Below are 20,017 nucleotides of genomic sequence, written 5' to 3'. Positions count from 1 at the left end.
GTACATGGTTTTAATATATATTTGCACCTAATAAACAAGGAAGGATACCCTATGGAGCTAAGCAGCAAAATAGGGAAGGGATGTAGGTCAGCTAGAAAACAGGTGAGACTCCAAGGATCAAACAAAAGATTTATTCCCAGAGGGCAAATACAGTAAGCACAATCAAAGTCTTTAGTTAAAAAGAGAACAGATATAATAGACTCAACACAGTCCTGTGTTTCGGCAACAAAATTGCCTGCTTCGGGAATCTAGTATCTAAGGACCCTGTTTACTAAGCCTATAGTTTTGTTTCACGTCTTGTTTCATGATCTCCTGCTTCTGAATGGCCTGAATAAAAATGTGGAGTGGAAGGCATTCTATTGAGGAATATTGGCCCTTTAAAAGACTCCACTGTTGGGATTGGCCACAGGCCTGGGTAGCGTCTGTTTAAATACCGCAGCCATCTTGGAGCGGGAAATCGTATTAATAGAAAAACTCTTCCTGAAGCAGCAATAACAGTTGCAAAACAAGATGTTCTTGTAGAAATAGAGATAAAGAATCCAAGATTAATTGCATTCTGAAATATAGTAAACAATCAGAGAAAGCATCAGTGATTATTAAAAAAACACCGGAGGGTGTTTCAGAACAGAAGTTAATGGTACCCTACACTAGGAATACCAATATACAGGACACAATATGCAAATCAGACGTGTGGAGTAAGTGGGAGATGACTAAAGGTTATAACAGCAATGTGGAAATTGTTGCATATGTCCCAGCATAATAGAAGGCACAGTACTGACATGGCAGCAAGGCCAGCAGCGAATTGAAGGGAAACACAAATTGTGATTCTACAAATGTCATATATGCATGCAGATGTCCTTGTAGTAAAATCTATATTGGGCACACATTTTGAAAATTTAAAACGAGAGTAATAGAACATAAGCATGGTATTATAAATAAGAAATCAGAAGCACCAATGGCACAACCCTGTGTAGACAAGGGACACACATTTTATCAATTGGGCTTCATGATAATAGATAAGATAAAGCAGGGCAAGAGAGGGGGCGACATTAAAAAATGTCTATGGCAAAAAGAGCAAAGACTTATTTTCCAGTATAAAACAACAGTACCGAGTGGCCTGAATAAAAATGTGGAGTGGAAGGCATTCTATTGAGGAATACTGGCCCTTTTAAAGACTCCACTGTCGGGATTGGCCACAGGCCTGGGTAGTGTCTGTTTAAATACCATGGCCATCTTGGAATGGGAAATCGCATTAATAGAAAAACTCTTCCTGAGGCAGCAATAACAATTGCGAAACAAGACGTTCTTGTAGAACAAGAAGCAGAAGAAGGAGATCATGAAGCAAGACTTGAAACAAAACTATAGGAGCAAAGATTGAACAGTACCGAGTGAACGCACCAACCGGTTGGAAGGACTGAATAGTGGTGGGAGGAGAGAATACTTCAAGACACAATATAGCAGGGCTTATGAGCCGATTAAGATAAGTGCACAATTGGGAGTGGGTAATGAGTGCTGTTCAATAAGAAAATATAAAATAAAAAAGAAACAAAATTACAAAGAATTGTCACAGCATATAATATGTTAGATTTCAATTAAGTAATTTTGAAGATATTCCTCTCGGTGCAGGTGTTCTTTTAGTGGCGGGTAGACTAAGAAACCTTTGTTGTTTCTCCTTAACGAGTTTGTTTACATTGGTTAGTAGTGCTCCCGCCACAATAAAATAAAAAGAATAAGGACAGATGATATGAACATAGCTCCAATGATAAAGTGGAGGCGCTCTTAAAGAACTAAGAAAGAAAGAGCAAGTATTCTATATAGAATAGCCAAGCTTGGTAGCGTTGAGGTCCTGGGTTGATACATATTATTATTCACATGCTGTGAGACGAATATCCTATTACCATCTGGTAAATGTATAGAGAGAGAGAGAGAGATGAATAAATAGTTGCCATACCAATGCATAAAAATGTCATAATGTATAGGAACAGAATATAATCTGAGCAGACAGATTAACTTTAAAGATTATGAATCCATAAATATATATGAGGACATATCAACCACCTACAAATACAGAAAAAAAGGAAGTGTCTTTTTGTTATATAATAAACATATTCTCAAATATTTTACAAAGATCATTAATTCTGCCTTTAAGACAGCACAAAAATGATTAAATATGCACATTAGTTTCTTAAAAATATAAACAAATAAAACCATCATACCTTCATAATGTATAACCTTGTGCAATAACAGTATGCATAAAATAGTATAAATTAAATTGATAAAAATTACATACAGAAAATATAAAATATTAAGATTACGAATGAATATCATACAACAAATTTACCCTCCTGTCTACTGAGCTGCGTGCCAGTGCCAACACAACCCACCCATTTTGAATGGTCCGTGTTGGCATCGCTGTGCAGCCTAGCAAACTGGAGGGTTGTTTGTTTTTTTTTACACTACCGTGGTTCTGTTGGCACGGTGTTTATACACTTCTGTATGCTGCAAGGAGGCACCATTTAATAGTGTATGTATTTTGTCTCATTGTGGAAGTTTCCTAGAGTATACCTTATGCTATATCCGGTAAAGGAATGCTTGTCTGCCAAAACATGTCCCTTGTAGGGTCCATCCATGTAGCATATGTTTTCACAAGTTGAGACTACATTTCTGTTGGACTTTTTATTTTATGCAATGATAAATACTTTTTGAGTGACTATTGAGCTCATTTTCGAAAGAGGACGCCCGTCTTTCGACATAAATCGGAAGATGGGCATCCTTCTCACAGGGTCGGCCAAATCGGTGTAATCGAAATTCGATTTTGGACGTCCCCAACTGCTTTCCGTCGCAGGGACGGCCAAAGTTCAAGGGGGCGTATTGGAGGCGTAACGAAGGTGGGACTTGGGCGTGCCTAACACTAGGACGTCCTCGACCCGTAATCGAAAGCAACAAGGACATCACTGATGAACACTTAGACGACTTTACCTGGTCATGTTTTTCTTACGACCAAGGCACAAAAAGGTGCCCAAAATGACCAGATGACCACCGGAGAGAATCGAGGATGACCTCCCATTACTCCCCCGGTGGTCACTAACCTCCTCCCACCCTCAAAAAAACATCTTTAAAAATATTGATTGCTAGCCTTTATGCCAGCCTCGGATGTCATACTCAGGTCCATGACAGCAGTATGCAGGTCCCTGGAGCAGTTTTAGTGGGTGCAGTGCACTTCAGACAGGTGGACCCAGGCCCATCCCCCCTACCTATTATGTTTGTGGAGGAAACAGCGAGCCCTCCAAAACCCACCACAAACCTACTGTACCCACATGTAGGTGCCCTTGGTGGCTCAGCACACAAAGTAAGGGAGCTATGTACCTGGGAGCAATTTATGAAGGCCACTGCAGTGCCCCCTAGGGTGCCCGGTTGGTGTCCTGGCATGTCAGGGGGACCAGTGCACTACAAATGCTGGCTCCTCCCACGACCAAATGGCTTGCATTTGGTAGTTTCTGAGATGGACGTCCTTGGTTTCCATTATCGCCGAAAATCAGAAATGACCAAGTCTAGGGACGACCATCTGTATGGACGATCAAATTTCAGGATTTGGGCGTCCCTGACTGTTTCATCGAAACGAAAGATGGACGTCCCATCTTGTTTTGCAAATACCGGTTTCCCCGCCCCTGGATGGGGGGACGTTTTGCGAGTACATCCTCATCAAAACTTGGACGTCCCTTTCGGCTATGCCCCTCCGCTTGTTTAATAATAAACCATTATTTTTTTTTTTAATATCCTGAAACATTCTTTCATGGTCATTTCCACCCTTTTGTTGTTTTTGATATCAATAAATGCACCAAGAGATCCAATTTAGGCAGCAGCCTTATGGCACTACAGTTTCCTTTTTTCAAGTACAAAAAGGAGTCAGTTGCTATACATATAGACTGCAAACTAGCTCACCTTTTCAGTCATCGGTCTAATATAAGAACTTCCATTGACTTTTTTGTCTCTGGTCTTTCATATATTTGAGAGACTAATTGTGCTGTGAAGTTACTACCTATATTTGGATCTCTTAGTGTATCTTTTCTAGCTACAGAACAATAATCCTCTAATATCACTTAAAATAGCATAAATAAAACAAGTGATTGAAAAAAATTATTGTGCTCATATATCAGAAGACACTATCTTGATAGCAAATGTGGGTATACCATCTCAGCACATTTATTCATCACACTGAAAATAATAATAAAAAATAATTTCAGTGTACATTGAATTTTATCCCAAATTATTTTTTATTATTATTTTCAGTGTGATGAATAAATGTGCTGAGATGGTATACCCACATTTGCTATCAAGATAGTGTCTTCTGATATATGAGCACAATAATTTTTTTCAATCACTTGTTTTATGCTATTTTTTTCATTTTGTTTTTTTTTCCTTTGAAAGGCTGCCATGGCCGTCTGGTAACTGTGGCTAATGACTTTGTGTATTGATTTGTATTTGTAATAATTGCTGCCATGGTGTTCTTTCTGAGCGTACAAGCTGTAAATCTGCAAATAATGTGCAAGCCGAAACCCTGTCTTCTGCATGTAAGCTGTATCTCTGCATATAACCTATATTGTTTCAAATTCAAGTACTTATCTTGCGTGTTTGGAATTTGGGAATTAACAGGTGGCATGTAGTTCCCACCTTTGTACAGTACCAGTACCATCTCTTTCCCCCTCTTGATCCTTGTGCTTTGTCCTTATAGCCTTGATCTTAATTCGTGCCCGTATGAGTTCTCTGTGTGTGTGCACTGCCTGCTCCACAGGGATTGGTGGTCCACATAGTATTGTATGTTAAATGTGCTTGGGGTCTTGAAAAGGTTGGGCAACACCGATTTATATTGTTAAAAGTAAATTAATAAGTTAATTCGGAAGTAAAACAAAAAAAAATCTGCTCTAAAACCTGTTGCAGCATTTTTGATGGTGTTACTACTTTAAGATTGTCCCAGGCAGTGAGGTCTCAAAATCGGAGCTAATATTGACAAATTTTCTTAAAACTAGGCAGAAGATATCCTGCGCCGAGAAAAGAACCTGGAGGAAGCTAAGAAAATGGTTATTAAAAATGACCCATCTCTTCCAGAGCCAAAAATTGTGAGTAAAGGTACATTTTGTTTTCGGAGAGTGGCCAGACTTGAAATGTTAAAATGGATGGTATTGATCTTTATGCAGATAATACAGAATCTGCTCTGTGGCATTAGGGCGACTTTCTTCTACATGATCCGTATGGAATTCCCCACCCCACCCCTAACCCCTTCCAGAAGCAGACAGCAGGGAGAGGCTATTGCTGGGGAAGTGAGGGTGTCTGAGACTAGAAGCAGGGTCCCAGGTAATGAAGTAAGGTAACTGCTAGCTTGCCTATGAATGTTTGCAGTAAGTTAAGTAATTGTGAGGAAGTAATGAAAGTGGATACAAATAATGTAAACTTTTCACTGTGTTCTGTGCAATATTTACCAAAGTAAAAGTTTTAGCAGTTTTCCCTGATTTTTACCCATTTTCAGAATCTGAATTGCAGTTTCTTAGAATTAGGATCGGTAATGCTCATAAGTCTAAGAAGAAACTGGCACCTTATAGTGCCGTTAAATGTTACAAAATATAGCCAAGAAGAAGAGGTTTCATCCTATAACCTTTAAGGTGGTTATTGAAATACGTGTTTTACATTAACAGGCGAAGATTCGAGCTTTGGAAGCGTACAGAGGCCAGCGGGTGAAGGTTTTTGGTTGGGTTCACAGGTTACGGAGGCAAGGTAGGTTGTGTCTCAGCTTTTCAAAAAAGACCCCCCCCCCCAAAAAAAAAAAAAAAAGCAACGAAATGGGACAGCCCAGGAGAGGAAAAGGGATCAATATTCAGTGTTAGAGGATATAATATACAAGAAAAACACTTTTCTGCCCCTTCCAATTTGTTAGAATAGTGGGGGTATTTCTCCTTAATAAAAGATTACAATTTGTTAAAACATTTACAAAACTGGTTAGTGGAAGCCACTTTAAGCTTTTTTAATGATTGGATACACTTCTAGTTTAGCAAGACTGTCCTATAACATCTTTGCAGGATGTACATACTGTTTTAAATGTCCCACAAGAGAGACTGGGCAGTGATGATGTGGTCTATACATGTCTTGTGTCTTGAGGACAGGTAGTCAGTCAGAATCTAAATGGCCTCTTTGTGGTAGAATGGTTGCAAAAGAGATTAACACAGTGACCCGGATGCAGGGTTGGAATGATTAGCCTTTTCTCTGTCACCCCTTTACCAATCATTTTCTCATAAATACATAGCTGTGAGAGAGTTCATGCACTTTAGTACACAATGGAATGTGAGCTTAGAGGCTCACTATTCCTTTTTATTTAAATTTGCAAGTACCTGATTTTGTCCCTGAGTCATATAGCAGCAGCAAATATTTTTGGTGCACCACCAACTTAAGCGGTCAGCCTAAACCTTTGGGCACACATTCCTTCCCTCATTTCATCTTTTTCGGCCACTGCCCATACCTCCCCCCCCCCCCCCCCCCCTCTAAATCCCAATAGCTTATCTGCTTCAGCGCCCCATAAACTCCTCTCAAATTGCCCCTCTCCCCTGCTGATACCTTTCACCTTTTCATTTCTTCCCTCATTTCATCTTTTTCTATTGCCTTCTAGGCTGTAGTATTTTCATTTTAATGTAGTTATGAATTCTATCTGTGTTTTCTTTTAAGGTTTGCTCAGCTATTTTGTATAACCCACATTCCTTTCTTGTGACTCCTTTACCTCATTCTGTCTTCTCTAAGGCAAGTTTTGATGTCTTCCCTCTGCTGTTTCATTTCCACATAAGTCTCTACACTAACCCCTCACTCCAACGTGGTAATCTTTCTTCTCCTTGTGATTTGTGTTCTTCCTCCTCTACGTTTAGGTCTCATAGTGAGCATAGTGGTCCTTCACCCTGCTACCATTCTTTCACCCCCAGTTCTGTGTGGTGACACTCTTAGATAACTTTTTAGAATCTTGAAGATGGGATACCTTCAGAATTCTAAAGCACCCAAAATCAATGGTCAGTATTTTTTTTTTTTTTTTTACTATTGTGGTCTTTTTCTTTTTTCAGGAAAAACATTGATGTTCCTGGTGTTACGGGATGGCACGGGTTTCCTTCAGTGTGTCCTCTCTGATGAACTAGTAAGTTTATAAATTTGTGGAGTTGATTGATCATTTATAGAATCGTACCTACAAATTCTCAGGATGTCTATTCAAATCACAGAATTGTGCGTGGGGTGTTTGTTCCATCAGTTCTGAAATATGACTTCTGTACAAGAATAGTGGAACTACCCTTTCTCTGCTGGGGGTGCCACTACTGAAATTTCCTTGTCTGTTTTTCCCAGCTCTTTGGAAGTGTCAGCACACATCGGCACTATCTTCAGTGCCTAAATATGAACCTTACAAATATTATTAGCGTATGGAATTTTTGCAAGGCTCAGGTGCAGTAGAACAGGCGGGGATGTGTGCTTTTACTTTTGGTTTTGCTCGGATATGTGCACATGTTTACTTCTCGACTGCTTTTGAAACTGGCAGGAGCCTCCTTCCACTTGTGAAAGAAGAAGAAGAAAAAAAATGGAAGTTCAATCTGAAAAACTGACCAGAAATCCCCTCAAAACCTTCAACGCTGCCCCTGATCTGGCGAAAACTTTTCGGCATTATAAGCCATCATTTCCTTCTGTGCATTGCAGTGCTCCCATCTGCACATTGTGAAAGAATACTTATTGACCTTATCTCTTTTTAAATACATTTCAGTACAACTTGCGACCATCGTTACTGTGCACGTTAATACCTGCGCTCAAACCCTCTGAGCATTTGGCGCACACTAATGTGCTGCCAAACCTAGTGTTAACTGCACGTTTATGCTTGAAGTAGTTTTTGAGCATCAGCCCCTTTTTTTTTTTTTTTTTTTTTTATTTATTTTTTTAATCATTTTACATTATCATTTATGCACATACATAAAATCAGAAATACGGAAAAGAGGAGAAAATTTAATATTACATCACTCAGGAAATTGAAGCATCAGCCCCTTTTAATAACAACCTCATTTGCTAGAATCCCTTCCCTCCTAGAGCCCACACGTCCATCAGGTAGCCTAAATGACAGGGATTCATCCCTGTTCTGCTGACCCCTTTGTAATCTCCCTCCTGAGATGGTGACCTTCCTTTTGTCTGCAGATGTTGAATGTAGATCCTAGTTGTGTCTTAGAAATTGCGAAGGGAGGGCAGAACAATCTGTAGAAGCAACACTTGTAAGAAACAAGTGCTTGAACTGCACAAACTAAAGATTAGTTAGTGAAATGTTATTTATGCAAAGTTCATTCCAAGTGTTGTGCTGGAACAGTGTCCTAAACTTAAAAAGTTCCAGAAACTATGATTAAATGGTTTGTACAATATTTATGTACTAATTAGCAGCAAGCCCAAATATAGTTTTAGATTAATGTCTTTGACTTTCATATTGAAGATTTGTAACTCTAGCAGCATAGATTGTTTTTTTTTTGTGTGTGTGTTGCTTTGTCAAGTGGTGTACAGAACAATTGTTTGGCAGTGTGTTGACGTTGGTAAATGACTCCCTAAAGTTCCAGGTTGGGGCTCTAATATTGAAAACCGACATAAGTCTCTTGATAATCCTATGCAATGCAGTACTGCACCTGTAGAAGAAGAGGGTGATGTTAGGTTGGGAGAGTGACAGTGTATGCAGAGATCTAATTTCAAATTTATGTTTTTACTTTGCATGTGCTCTTAGGTAGACACAAAATACACAGATATGAAAGTTATATGTACTGCGTGTTGCTGAATTTTCATAGGGAAGCTTGGCATGGAAGTTTCCTTTACGATTGCTTGTGAGCCTGCACTCTGCCTGTGGCCTTACATAACGCGGAGAAACCCTTTTTTTGATTTAGCTCATGCCCTTTGTTTGTTAGCACAAGGTATTTTAATTCAGGTAATTTTTTGCCCCAAAGGCCTTACAATCCAAGGCCAAGCTTCCCCCAAAATTTTTTACAAGACCCCGATTTACAGCAGAAAATTCACATTACCCCAAATGGTATCAAACAATTTATTACTTAAATGATGTAACAAGCAGGAAATGTATTGTGTGTTCTAATGACTGAGAAATATATATTCAAGGACAAGCAGTCTGCTTGTTCTAACACTTGGGTCAGGTCGATGTCCATGTCAGCCCAGGATTGGAAGTTTTTGCCAGCAAAATCTCAAAAAAAATCTTCACAAAGTGCCTGGCAGTTGTCGCAGCATCGCTACGCAGACTGGGAGTGCATGTGTTCCCTTATCTTGACGATTGGCTGGTGAAGAGCACCTCGGAGGCAGGCACTCTACAGTCTATTCAGATGACTATTCAAGTGCTGGAGCTCCTGGGGTTCGTGATCAATTATCCCAAGTCCCATCTCATTCCTGTTCAAACTTTGGAGTTCATTGGAGCTCTGTTGGACACACGGACGTCTCGAGCTTATCTTCCCCAGGCAAGGGCAGACAATCTCCTGGCCATGGCTCGAGCATCTCAACAGATCACAGCTCGGCAGATGTTGAGACTCTTAGAACACATGGCCTCCACAGTTCATGTAACTCCCATGGCACGTCTACATATGAGATCAGCTCAATGGATCCTAGCTTCCCAGTGGTGCCAGGCTATAGGGGATCTAGAGGATGTCATCCATCTCTCCACCAACTTTTGCAGTTCCCTTCAGTGGTGGACCGTTCGATCCAATTTGACCTTGGGATGTCCATTCCAAATTCCTCAGCCACAAAAAGTTCTGACGACGGATGCATCCCTCCTCGGGTGGGAGCTCATGTAGATGGACTTCACACTCAAGGAGCTTTGTCCTTTCAGGAAAAGGGTCTTCAGATCAACCTCCTGAAATTACGAGTGATCTGGAACGCTCTCAAGGCTTTCAGAGATCGGCTGTCCAACCAAATCATTCTGATTCAGACAGACAATCAGGTTGCTATGTATTACACCAGCAAGCAGGGGGGCACCGGATCTCGCCCTCTGTCAGGAAACCGTCCGGATGTGGCTTTGGGCGCGCCGTCACGGCATGTTTCTCCAAGCCACAGGCGTAAACAGTCTGGCCGACAGGTTCAGCAGGATCATGCAACCTCACGAGTGGTCGCTAAACATGGGCGTTGTCCACAATATCTTCCGAGCGTAGGGCACCCCCTTGGTGGATCTTTTTGCCACTCAGCTCAATCACAAAGTCCCTCAGTTCTGTTCCAGACTTCAGACCCTCGACAGACTAGCATCATAAGCCTTTCTCCTGCATTGGGGGACAGGCATTCTGTATGGGTATCCTCCCATACCTCTAATAGGGAAGACTTTGCTGAAACTCAAGCAAGACTGCGGAACTATGATCCTGATTGCACCCTTCTGGCCTCGTCAGATCTGGTTCCCTTTTCTTCTGGAGTTGTCCTCTGAAGAACTGTGGAGATTGGAGTGTTTTCCGACCCTCATCACCCAGAACGAGGGGTCGCTTCTACATCCCAACCTCCAGACTCTGGCTCTCACGGCCTGGATGTTGAGAGCTTAGAAGTGGCCTCTCTAGGTTTTTCAGAGGGTGTCTCCCGAGTTTTGCTTGCATCCAGAAAAGATTCCACGAAAAGGTGTTATTCTTTTAAATGGAGGAGGTTTGTCATCTGGTGTGACAGCAAGGCCTTAGATCCTTTTTCCTGTCCTACACGGACCCTGCTTGAATACCTTCTACACTTATCAGAGTCTGTTCTCAAGACCAGCTCTGTTAGAGTTCACCTTGGAGCAATCATTGCTTACCATCAACGTGTAGAAGGTCAGCCTATCTCTGGACACCCTCAATCTGGAATCCAAACCTCCAAATTGCCCACCGGGAGCTCATTCTTACAACTCCCAGCACAAGCAGGTACTTGTAGAGGAACTCTCCGCCCTTCTAAAGGCCAGTGTGGTCGAACCCGTTCCACCAGGAGAAGAAGGGTTGGGATTCTATTCCAGGTACTTGTGCAAAAGACAACGGGGGGGGGGGGGGGGGGGGGAATGGATGTGTCCCATCCTTGACCTAAGGGCCCTGAACAAATTCCTAGTGTAATGGGATCTCAACGTCGTTCTCACCCAGCTGATGAAACATCCTTTTGAGCCACTGAATTCCTGCCATCTGAAGTACTTAGAAAACAAAGGGGCAGACGATCTGCAAACTCCAAAGTGGAAACTGTACAAAGCAGATCGTTGATAAACTGAGATGTATTTTATTAATGTAACAAAATTAAAATATGTATACAGAAACTCATATACATATACATATTATAGCCCGACACAGGCCGTGTTTCGCCCAACTGGGCTGCTTCAGGGGCTATATAGTGGTATTCCACCATCAAACCAGAGATATTGCTGGAGAAACAGGTATATTATCTATATTCTGAAAAAAACAGCTCGTCTGGAAATGCAGAAACAATTGGTTATAAACCTGAGGTCAAATGAACAGCCTCTTGCTTCCAAACGGCGCGTTTGGAAGTAAGAGGCTGTTCATTTGACCTCAGGTTTATAACCAATTGTTTCTGCATTTCCAGACGAGCTGTTTTTTTCAGAATATAGATAATATACCTGTTTCTCCAGCAATATCTCTGGTTTGATGGTGGAATACCACTATATAGCCCCTGAAGCAGCCCAGTTGGGCGAAACACGGCCTGTGTCGGGCTATAATATGTATATGAGTTTCTGTATACATATTTTAATTTTGTTACATTAATAAAATACATCTCAGTTTATCAACGATCTGAAGTACTTAGCCTGGAAGGTCATTTTCTTGGTGGCTGTTACTTCAGCTCGTAGAGTCAGTGAGCTCCAACCCTGGTAGTGCATGCACCTTATATCAAGTTCCATCATAACAGAGTAGTCCTCCGCACTCACCCTAAGTTGTTGCCGAAGGTGGTGTCGGAGTTCCATCTGAACCAGTCAGTTGTCTTGCCAACATTTTTTTCCTGTCCACATACCCGCCCTGGTGAAGACAAGTTGCACACCTTGGACTGTAAGAGAGTCAGTTTGGGCAGTCGGTGCTGCAGAATCTGTGCAGGGTTTAGAATCCAACTCCACCCTCCTTGACCAATTTCTGTTCTGTTCCAGGCTGCACTCTTAGTTGTGTTTCTTTTCAGGTCAATCTAAGTTATGTCCTCACCGTTGCGAGGCCCAATTGACCAATGTTCTTCATTTTGATTGAGCCTGGCAGCTAGGGATACCCCAAGCATGAGAACAAGCAGCCTGCTTGTCCTTGGAGAAAGCGAAGATACATACCTGTAGCAGGTATTCTCCGAGGACAGCAGGCTGATTGTTCTCACAAACCCGCCCTCCTCCCCTTTGGAGTTGTTGTTGTTCTCCTCTTGCTTTTGGACTACACTAAAGGACTTTCTCACACGACGCCTGTGATACCGGTCTGCGCACTGCGCGTTGCTCGCGCACCAGAAGACTCTGGAAGATTTTTTGAGATTTTGCTGGCAAAAACTTCCGATCTTGGGCCGCCATGGATGTCGGCCCAAGTGTGAAAACAATCAGCCTGCTGTCCTCTGAGAATACCTGCTACAGGTATGTATCTTCGCTCTATGTAGATCTGTGCTTCTGAAAGGTCAGAGAAACAGGCTTGCAAATTGTATCACAATTTTGCAAACTCCTGCAGCACACAGCTTAGGCATGTGCTCAGCCTGCCTCTTTAGGGTCAGGGATTCTTAACCAAGGGTGCCTGCTTCCCCAAGAGTTACAGGAAGAAGTCAAATGGGTGTGGGGTGCGGAGAAGGATCTTGAAATCTGAGACAATTTATTGAAACTTTCTAGCCCGAGTGAAGGCAGTTATGCTACCAATACTGTTTTAATAACTGTGTGTACTACTAGTGGCCAGCAGTAACATGTGACAGAAGAAATTTAATGTGCACAGATACAAAGTGATACACATCAGGAAGAATAATTCAAATCAGTTGTTTGATGCTAGGTTTCACATTAGGAGTCTTTCCATGCAAGAAAAGATCTAGGTGTCATTGTGGACAATAAATTGGTCTGCTCAGTACACAGTAGCAGTCCAAAAAAGCAAATAGAACGTTAATTATTAGGAAAGGGATAGGAAGTAAGACAAACATTTTTAATGCCTCTGTGTCGCTCCATGGTGTGACATCACCTTGAGTATTGTGTGCAGTCTGGTTGCCATATCTGAGATATAGTGGAATTAGATAAGGTTTCAGAAAAAGGGTGACTGAAATGAATAAGGGAATGGAGCTCCTGGCCACACAAGATACAGAAGAACTGCCCTCTACGGGTCCCTCAATGGACGAACAAAACAGTGGAGGTGACAAAAAAGCAAGAATCTCATGCTAAAGGTGTCCAAATCAAAACTATTTGGACGTCCCTTTCGATTATGCCCCTCCAGGTCTCGACAGCTAAACGTGCTGTGGTTGGCTGAGAGAGACCTGGAGAGGAATAATCGAAAGGGACGTCCAAATAGTTTTGATTTGGACGTCCTTGCACTTCCCGATCCCCAACTTTCTCTCCCGCTCTCTCCCTCTGCTGCACAAAATGCCTGGCAATTTATTGACGGCTGTTATACACACAGCTTGTCTGCGTGTATGAAGCCGTCTTTGGCATGTGCAGAGCAGCCAGCATAACGCTTTGGCTGCTCTTCGCATGCTCAGCTGGCTGACTGGCTTCCCCTCCTTAGGAAGGAAATCGCGTGCAAATGAGCTAACAGCGAGCAGCTCATGCCTGTTTTTTACTGATTCGGTAAGGGAAGGGCTCTTTCCGTGTAGTTAGTGCATCTGGCTGTCAGTCTTTATATAGAGAGAGTTCTCTCATGTAGTCTGCTCTGGCAAGGCCACTGCATGCACCAGTTTCTGGCTCTCAAAAGGCAGCACAAACTGCTTGTCTCTGGACAAGCCTCCATCACTTCTGTGATGGAGGCATAGGGTGGACAACTTCTCTATCCTCTGGGCCTCCCTGACTGGTCTATGCTGAGGGTTTTTATCCTGCCTTGACCACACTCCCTGTTCTGCTCCTGCTAAATTATCTCTTCCTTGCTCTGTGGCCCACCTTTTTAAGATGGCTTTGTGACTGAGGGAGTGCTGTTAAGAGGGTACTGTAATTTCCTGTAGACTTCCTCACAGGATGTAAGGTCTTTGAGGAAGGGAATTAGTCAAATTCTAAAAAAGCTTTATCCTGAGCCTTACTTGAGAGAGGCTAAAAATCCAAATTTTCAATCTGTTTCCTTCTAGTTGTGTAAGCTCTTTGAGCAGGGACCGTCTTTCTTCTATGTTTGTGCAGCGCTGCGTACGCTTTGTAGCACTATAGAAATGCTAAATAGTAGTAGTAGTTGTATGTGTAATTGTCTCTCTTTCTGTCAATAGTGCCAGTGCTACAATGGAGTGGTCCTTTCTACGGAGAGCAGTGTTGCTATATGTGGTACATTAACTCTGGTTCCAGAGGGCAAACAGGTAATGCCTCAATTTTTAATATCTTTATTAGGAACTAGTTCAGAGCTTCCAAAACTGTGGCGCGGGACCTCAAATAGTCACAAAATCAACGTGTGGGTTCTCCATTGATGCAGCATTATTCTATACGTTTGTGGGGGAGGGGGTGTCACACTTTTATTTGGCTGCATTTATGGGTCACAGCCACAAATAGATTGAGTGCTTATATTTGAAGAGCTTTCATCACCAAAGGGTTCAGTTGGAGAATTGTTTTTGTCACATATGCTCTTTGAATGAACCCGCTATTATATTTGAAGAATTTTATAGACAGCTCACCACCAAAGAAATAGCACTGCTCCTTACATGGTTCCGTTCTTAGTAAGTTTGAACTGCTCAGTGTGGACTGCTGAACTGATGTTCCTTAGAGTCCCTGCAGACCAGTCTAGATGTGAGGGTGTCCTCACTCCTATCAGCAAATCGTTTTGAGTCCTATAAATATCCTGTGTAGACCCTAGGCTAGGGGTGGGCAACTTTGGTCCTTGAGAGGCTGCAACCCAGTAAGGTTTTCAAGATTGCCCCAATAAATATGCATGAGATCTATTTGCATACAATGTTGGCAGCGCATGTAAATTGATTCCATACATATTCATTGGGAAAATACTGAAAACCCAACTGGGTTGTGGCCCTCGAGAAACGAGGTTGCCCACCCCTGCCCTAGCCAGCCACTGTGGTGAAACGGGGTTTCAAGCCTGTGAATTGTATTAATGTTTTTACGTAGTGTATTTCTCTTGCTTGGCTAGCAGGCGATGTTTATCTGTTTTAAAGCTGTTGCAGAGAAGACTGCTTTCTTTTCAGTTTAAGTGCTTTGGGAAAGTAGTTTGCAGTCCCTTTGGCCAGATACTTTAAAAGTTTTTATTTTATTTTTCTTACATTTGTACCCCGCGCTTTCCCACTCATAGCAGATTTAATGCGGCTTACATATTATATACAGGTACTTATTTGTACCTGGGGCAATGGAGGGTTAAGTGACTTGCCCAGAGTCACAAGGAGCTGCCTGTGCCTGCAGTGGGAATCGAACCCAGTTCCCCAGGACCAAAGTCCACCACTCTAACCACTAGGCCACTCCTCCACTCCTGAGGCCCTGTTCAAGAACTGTGAGCTGTTATTTTCTTGAAACTTCCCAGGTGCTACCCAGGTAGTGATAGTGTTTAGATCCTTATTCAGTTACCTGTTATTGCTTGTTGTTTTTTCAATCTGTTTTATTATCATCCACTATTCTAATTCTGTTATAATAAACCCGTTAATTTATTAGCTCTGATGTCTTGGACTGACAATCCTGGTGATTTGTATTTTGGGTCTGTGAGTGCTTTCTAGGAACTGTGTGGCCCCAGTGTCCTAGAAATCACCATGGAATAACTTAAGAGTGGAAGACTCGCCCAGAGGTAAGCGGGAACCAGTCGGTGGGAGGAGGGTGCAGTACAGAGCACGTGCAAAGGTGCAGGCGGGCCTGAGCAGTGCTGGGGACAAACCCTCCAGGTGGCTGCAGAGTTATCACCAGGTGGATGCTAGGCATTTCGTGACAGCCAGTATTTCTCAGTCGCCCATCAGGTGAGCTTTCCTGTGCAGTCTGGGCTGATAAGTGGGTCTTGATTGGGGTCAGCTAAGCTAGTTGGGTAGGGGAGTGGAGAAAAGGAACTTATATAGTTGAAGCTCCTGAGAAAGTGTGGCTTAAGGAAGCCAGGAGCACGTGGGGTATCCCATTACCTAGGGGTTCTATGCCCTGGGAGCTGGGTTCCCCCCTGTGGAGGGGAACACAGCTTTGAAGGGAAGCTGTGTCGAAATGGGCTTTCGAGGTGGTGGTGCCATTTCTATTGGTGTTATGTAACCTGAGCCTGCTTCAGCTGTGCAAAAGTTGCTTGAATGCTTTCTGTGGGGGGAAATTTGCAGAATGTCCAGAGGTGGACTGGTTAGAGATGGGGTCTGCATCATGGCAGACAGCTTGTATAGTTTAATTTGGATCTTTGTCAAGAGTATGGCGCTCTTGTTGTGTGGGTGAGGCTGTAGCTTCAAAGACTCTCTTCAGCAAGCTTTTGTTAGGGAGAAGTTGCTGTTTGGTGAGGACACAGAGAAGCTGGTAAAGAGCCGGGGAAAGTCCAAGGTACCCAGGCTGCTGGAAGATTGGAGTAAGACTCCCAATCATTTTCCATCTGTGAGATGTCACTTGAGGCTGGGAAGAATTGACTGGGGGGAGAGAGTAATACACAGTGGTTCATATTTCTTTTGCAAGGGCCCAGTCCTTTTTTGGGGGGAAAAGACCAGAAGGTGAGGCCAGTTGGTGGGCTGACAGGAGCCTCACAGTGAGGATTTGGGGATCTGCACTCTGGTGCCAGTGGTAGGTGTCGGCTTTGCTGGTTTTACTGGAGGTTGTCCAAATAACCTCAGATTAGCAGAGGTCATGCTCTGAAGTTTGCTTCCTCTTCCTAAGCTGAAGCCAGCAACAGACGCTGGAACATCTTGTGAATGTGGTCTGACCCCGAGTATGGTTATTCTTATGTAATCCATCCAGACCAGAACCTGCTTAGAAGAATGTTCTCTGGATCCGCTATTTACTATGGCTGTGTTGGACTTAGCTCTGACTTCATCACTTGTCTGTACATAAGTCTTTTTTGAACATATGTTCTGCATCTACAGAAACCCCTCTCCCAACAGTGAGCACAAAGCAGAAAGGACATTTTTCCATAGATTTCAATATACAAAAGAAAGTGTGATTCTGGTGTCATCTTAGTGAGCCGTCCCAGGCATACTATGAAGTAATACTATGTTATTCCTATTAGGATTCAATTTGTTTGTCTCCAACTTTGCCACATTGATTTATGCTTATTTAAGTCATTTTATTATTATATTATTTAAAAAAATGTACACTGTTCCAAACTATACCTGCTGTACACCATCTTGGGTGAATATCTTTATAAAGGTGGTTAATAAATTTCAATAAATAAATAATGGGTGCCTAGTTGCAAGTTCATTCCTGGTTGAATTGGGGGTGTCCTTATTACTTGCCTTGCTGGTTGACCAGCTGCCACTAATCCAGCTTCTGATCTTCATTGGTATGAAAATACTGGCTGGCTAGGAACTGCATAGTATACTTATAGGACTCAAAGCCAGTGCTTCTCAGTCTCCCATCTACTGGTAGGAGTGAAACCACACTTGCTTCTGGACTGGTGTGGAGGAAGTAAAAGAAATTAGCATATAAGACCTAATTTCACCTTTCTTGAGGGAACTAGGTGAAGAATGGGGTGGGTACGATAAGATGCAGGGAGCCAGGCAATGGTGATGCATGAAGCAGAGAGGCATTACCTTTTTGCTTTGCCTGTCAATGGAGTACTGTCTTGCTGCTTACAGCTACTGGTTTCCACTAGCAGTGTACAGTGGCACATTAAAGGTCTGATTTACTAAACTTTATTTTTACATTGACACAAAATAGGAGAAAAGCCTTAGTAAATCAGATTTGTGAAAAAGCTGCAGCAGACCCTGGAGGGGATTCTCTCCCTTCTTCCCCAGCCTCCTCCCCCCCCCCCCCCCCCCCCCCCCCCCCACTTGAATTTGAAGTGGGAAAAATGTGGGGCAGATTTGAAGCAAGAGATCTTCTGGATTCAAAGAAGTATCGAGGCCTGCTCATGTGATGTTTTTTAAGTGCTAATGCTGCTCTGCCCATGCCTTCATGCGAATTCAGGCTTAGTTGTACAGTGTGGTTTTCCAGTTGTCAATACTTGATTTTTCTCAAGTTGAAAAAGAATCTTTCCTGAAAGTTTTGTTGATTAAACAGATTTGTTTTGTGATCTGCTGAGCCTGCATACATGGTGCTTTCTGATTTTCGTTAAAAGATCTATATTAGTTTTAATACCAAATTTCCTTTTTTCATTACGTAGCTTCCCACTTTTCCAGAACCTGTGTCCATCAACAAGCAGGTGGAGATAAAGAACTGAAAACTCAGCTGAAACATCTCTCTTGGCATCCAGTCCAGCTCCTTAGTTTGTTCTATTTCCAGCAGGTGGATGCAGTGATTTGCTCCTGGTCCATTGGCCAGCTGGTCCTCAGCTAAGCTTTGTGGGTGGCTTGAGTCTGCAGAGTCATATCTGGTGGTCTCTTCAGATCCCTGTCTCTAGTGCCCCGTGAATTTACTTCTTCCCTCCCTTCACCTCCCCTGTTTCCTTTGGAGCTCTCCTTTTCCAGCACAACAACCTGAGTATTAGTCCTGATTCTCTGTTATCTGGGGTAAGACTTGTGGAGACTGTGAGCTTGGAGGGAGCAGCTGGCAGTAGCAAGTCCAACTCAAGTGTGACTCTGAACCACTTGGAGGGCTGCAAGTTCTACTTGGTGCAGGAGACTGATCCTGACTCACCACTTGGGACATGATGTTCTGTGCTTGTGACTGTTGGGGTGAATAGCTATTTCCACAGAGGCAGTTAAGTGGTTTTCCCGCTGTGGGATTCGCCGGCCGGCATCGGGGTGTTACAGTGTGTGCAAGCTAGGAATCCTGCGTCATGTGAGGTGAAACGGTCAGTGGTAGCACGTTTTTTTGGATTTGGAGCAACATCTGAATATTTATTTAGGCTTTGCTCACACCTTTTTCAGTAGTAGTTCAAGGTGAGTTACATTTAGGTACACTGGGTATGCTTGGGACTTTGCACTGGCCCTGCTGGAGAGCCCGCAGTTTGATGCAGGAGAGAGCTGGAAGGAGCGCCATTTTGTTGGGGCCGACTGGCAGTGAGGAAGCCTCTGATAGTGCACAGAGCACAGTCGCCATTTTATAACCTCAGGGCCTGACTGAGCATTCAGCTGCATCGGGATCTTTTGTTTTCTCTGGAGTTTATATTGCTTTTACTCCAGGCCTATTTACTGAAGCAGAGACAGAGTTGCTGCAAGGTGCTTTGTTAAATTGTACTACTACTACTACTACTACTACTACTATTTAGCATTTCTATAGCGCTACAAGGCATACGCAGCGCTGCACAAACATAGAAGAAAGACAGTCCCTGCTCAAAGAGCTTACAATCTAATAGACAAAAATAAATAAAGTAAGCAAATCAAATCAATTAATGTGAACAGGAAGGAAGAGAGGAGGGTAGGTGGAGGCGAGTGGTTACAAGTGGTTACGAGTCAAAAGCAATGTTAAAGAGGTGGGCTTTCAGTCTAGATTTAAAGGTGGCCAAGGATGGGGCAAGGCGTAGGGGCTCAGGAAGTTTATTCCAGGCGTAGGGTGCAGCGAGACAGAAGGCGCGAAGTCTGGAGTTGGCAGTAGTGGAGAAGGGAACAGATAAGAAGGATTTATCCATGGAGCGGAGTGCACGGGAAGGGGTGTAGGGAAGGACGAGTGTGGAGAGATACTGGGGAGCAGCAGAGTGAATACATTTATAGGTTAGTAGAAGAAGTTTGAACAGGATGCGAAAACGGATAGGGAGCCAGTGAAGGGTCTTGAGGAGAGGGGTAGTATGAGTAAAGCGACCCTGGCGGAAGATGAGACGGGCAGCAGAGTTTTGAACCGACTGGAGAGGGGAGAGGTGACTAAGTGGGA

General features: G+C 43.0%; 1 protein-coding gene across 2 annotated transcripts in view; it reads left to right on the top strand.

Moving 5' to 3' along the window:
• NARS1 (asparaginyl-tRNA synthetase 1) overlaps window positions 1-20,017 on the top strand; it is a 74,863-nt gene that overhangs the window by 8,732 nt on the left and 46,114 nt on the right. For both annotated transcript variants that reach the window (XM_030192983.1, XM_030192982.1), the window contains exons 5-8: window positions 5,028-5,117; window positions 5,691-5,769; window positions 7,095-7,165; window positions 14,380-14,466. In XM_030192983.1, the coding sequence (XP_030048843.1) occupies window positions 5,028-5,117; window positions 5,691-5,769; window positions 7,095-7,165; window positions 14,380-14,466 (327 nt within the window). The remainder of the gene's footprint in view (window positions 1-5,027; window positions 5,118-5,690; window positions 5,770-7,094; window positions 7,166-14,379; window positions 14,467-20,017) is intronic.

This window comes from Microcaecilia unicolor, chromosome 2 (genome assembly GCF_901765095.1).
Source record: "Microcaecilia unicolor chromosome 2, aMicUni1.1, whole genome shotgun sequence".
Taxonomy (NCBI): Eukaryota; Metazoa; Chordata; class Amphibia; order Gymnophiona; family Siphonopidae; genus Microcaecilia; species Microcaecilia unicolor.
Note: the sequence above shows the minus strand (reverse complement) of the source record. Positions and strands in the feature narration are given on the sequence as shown.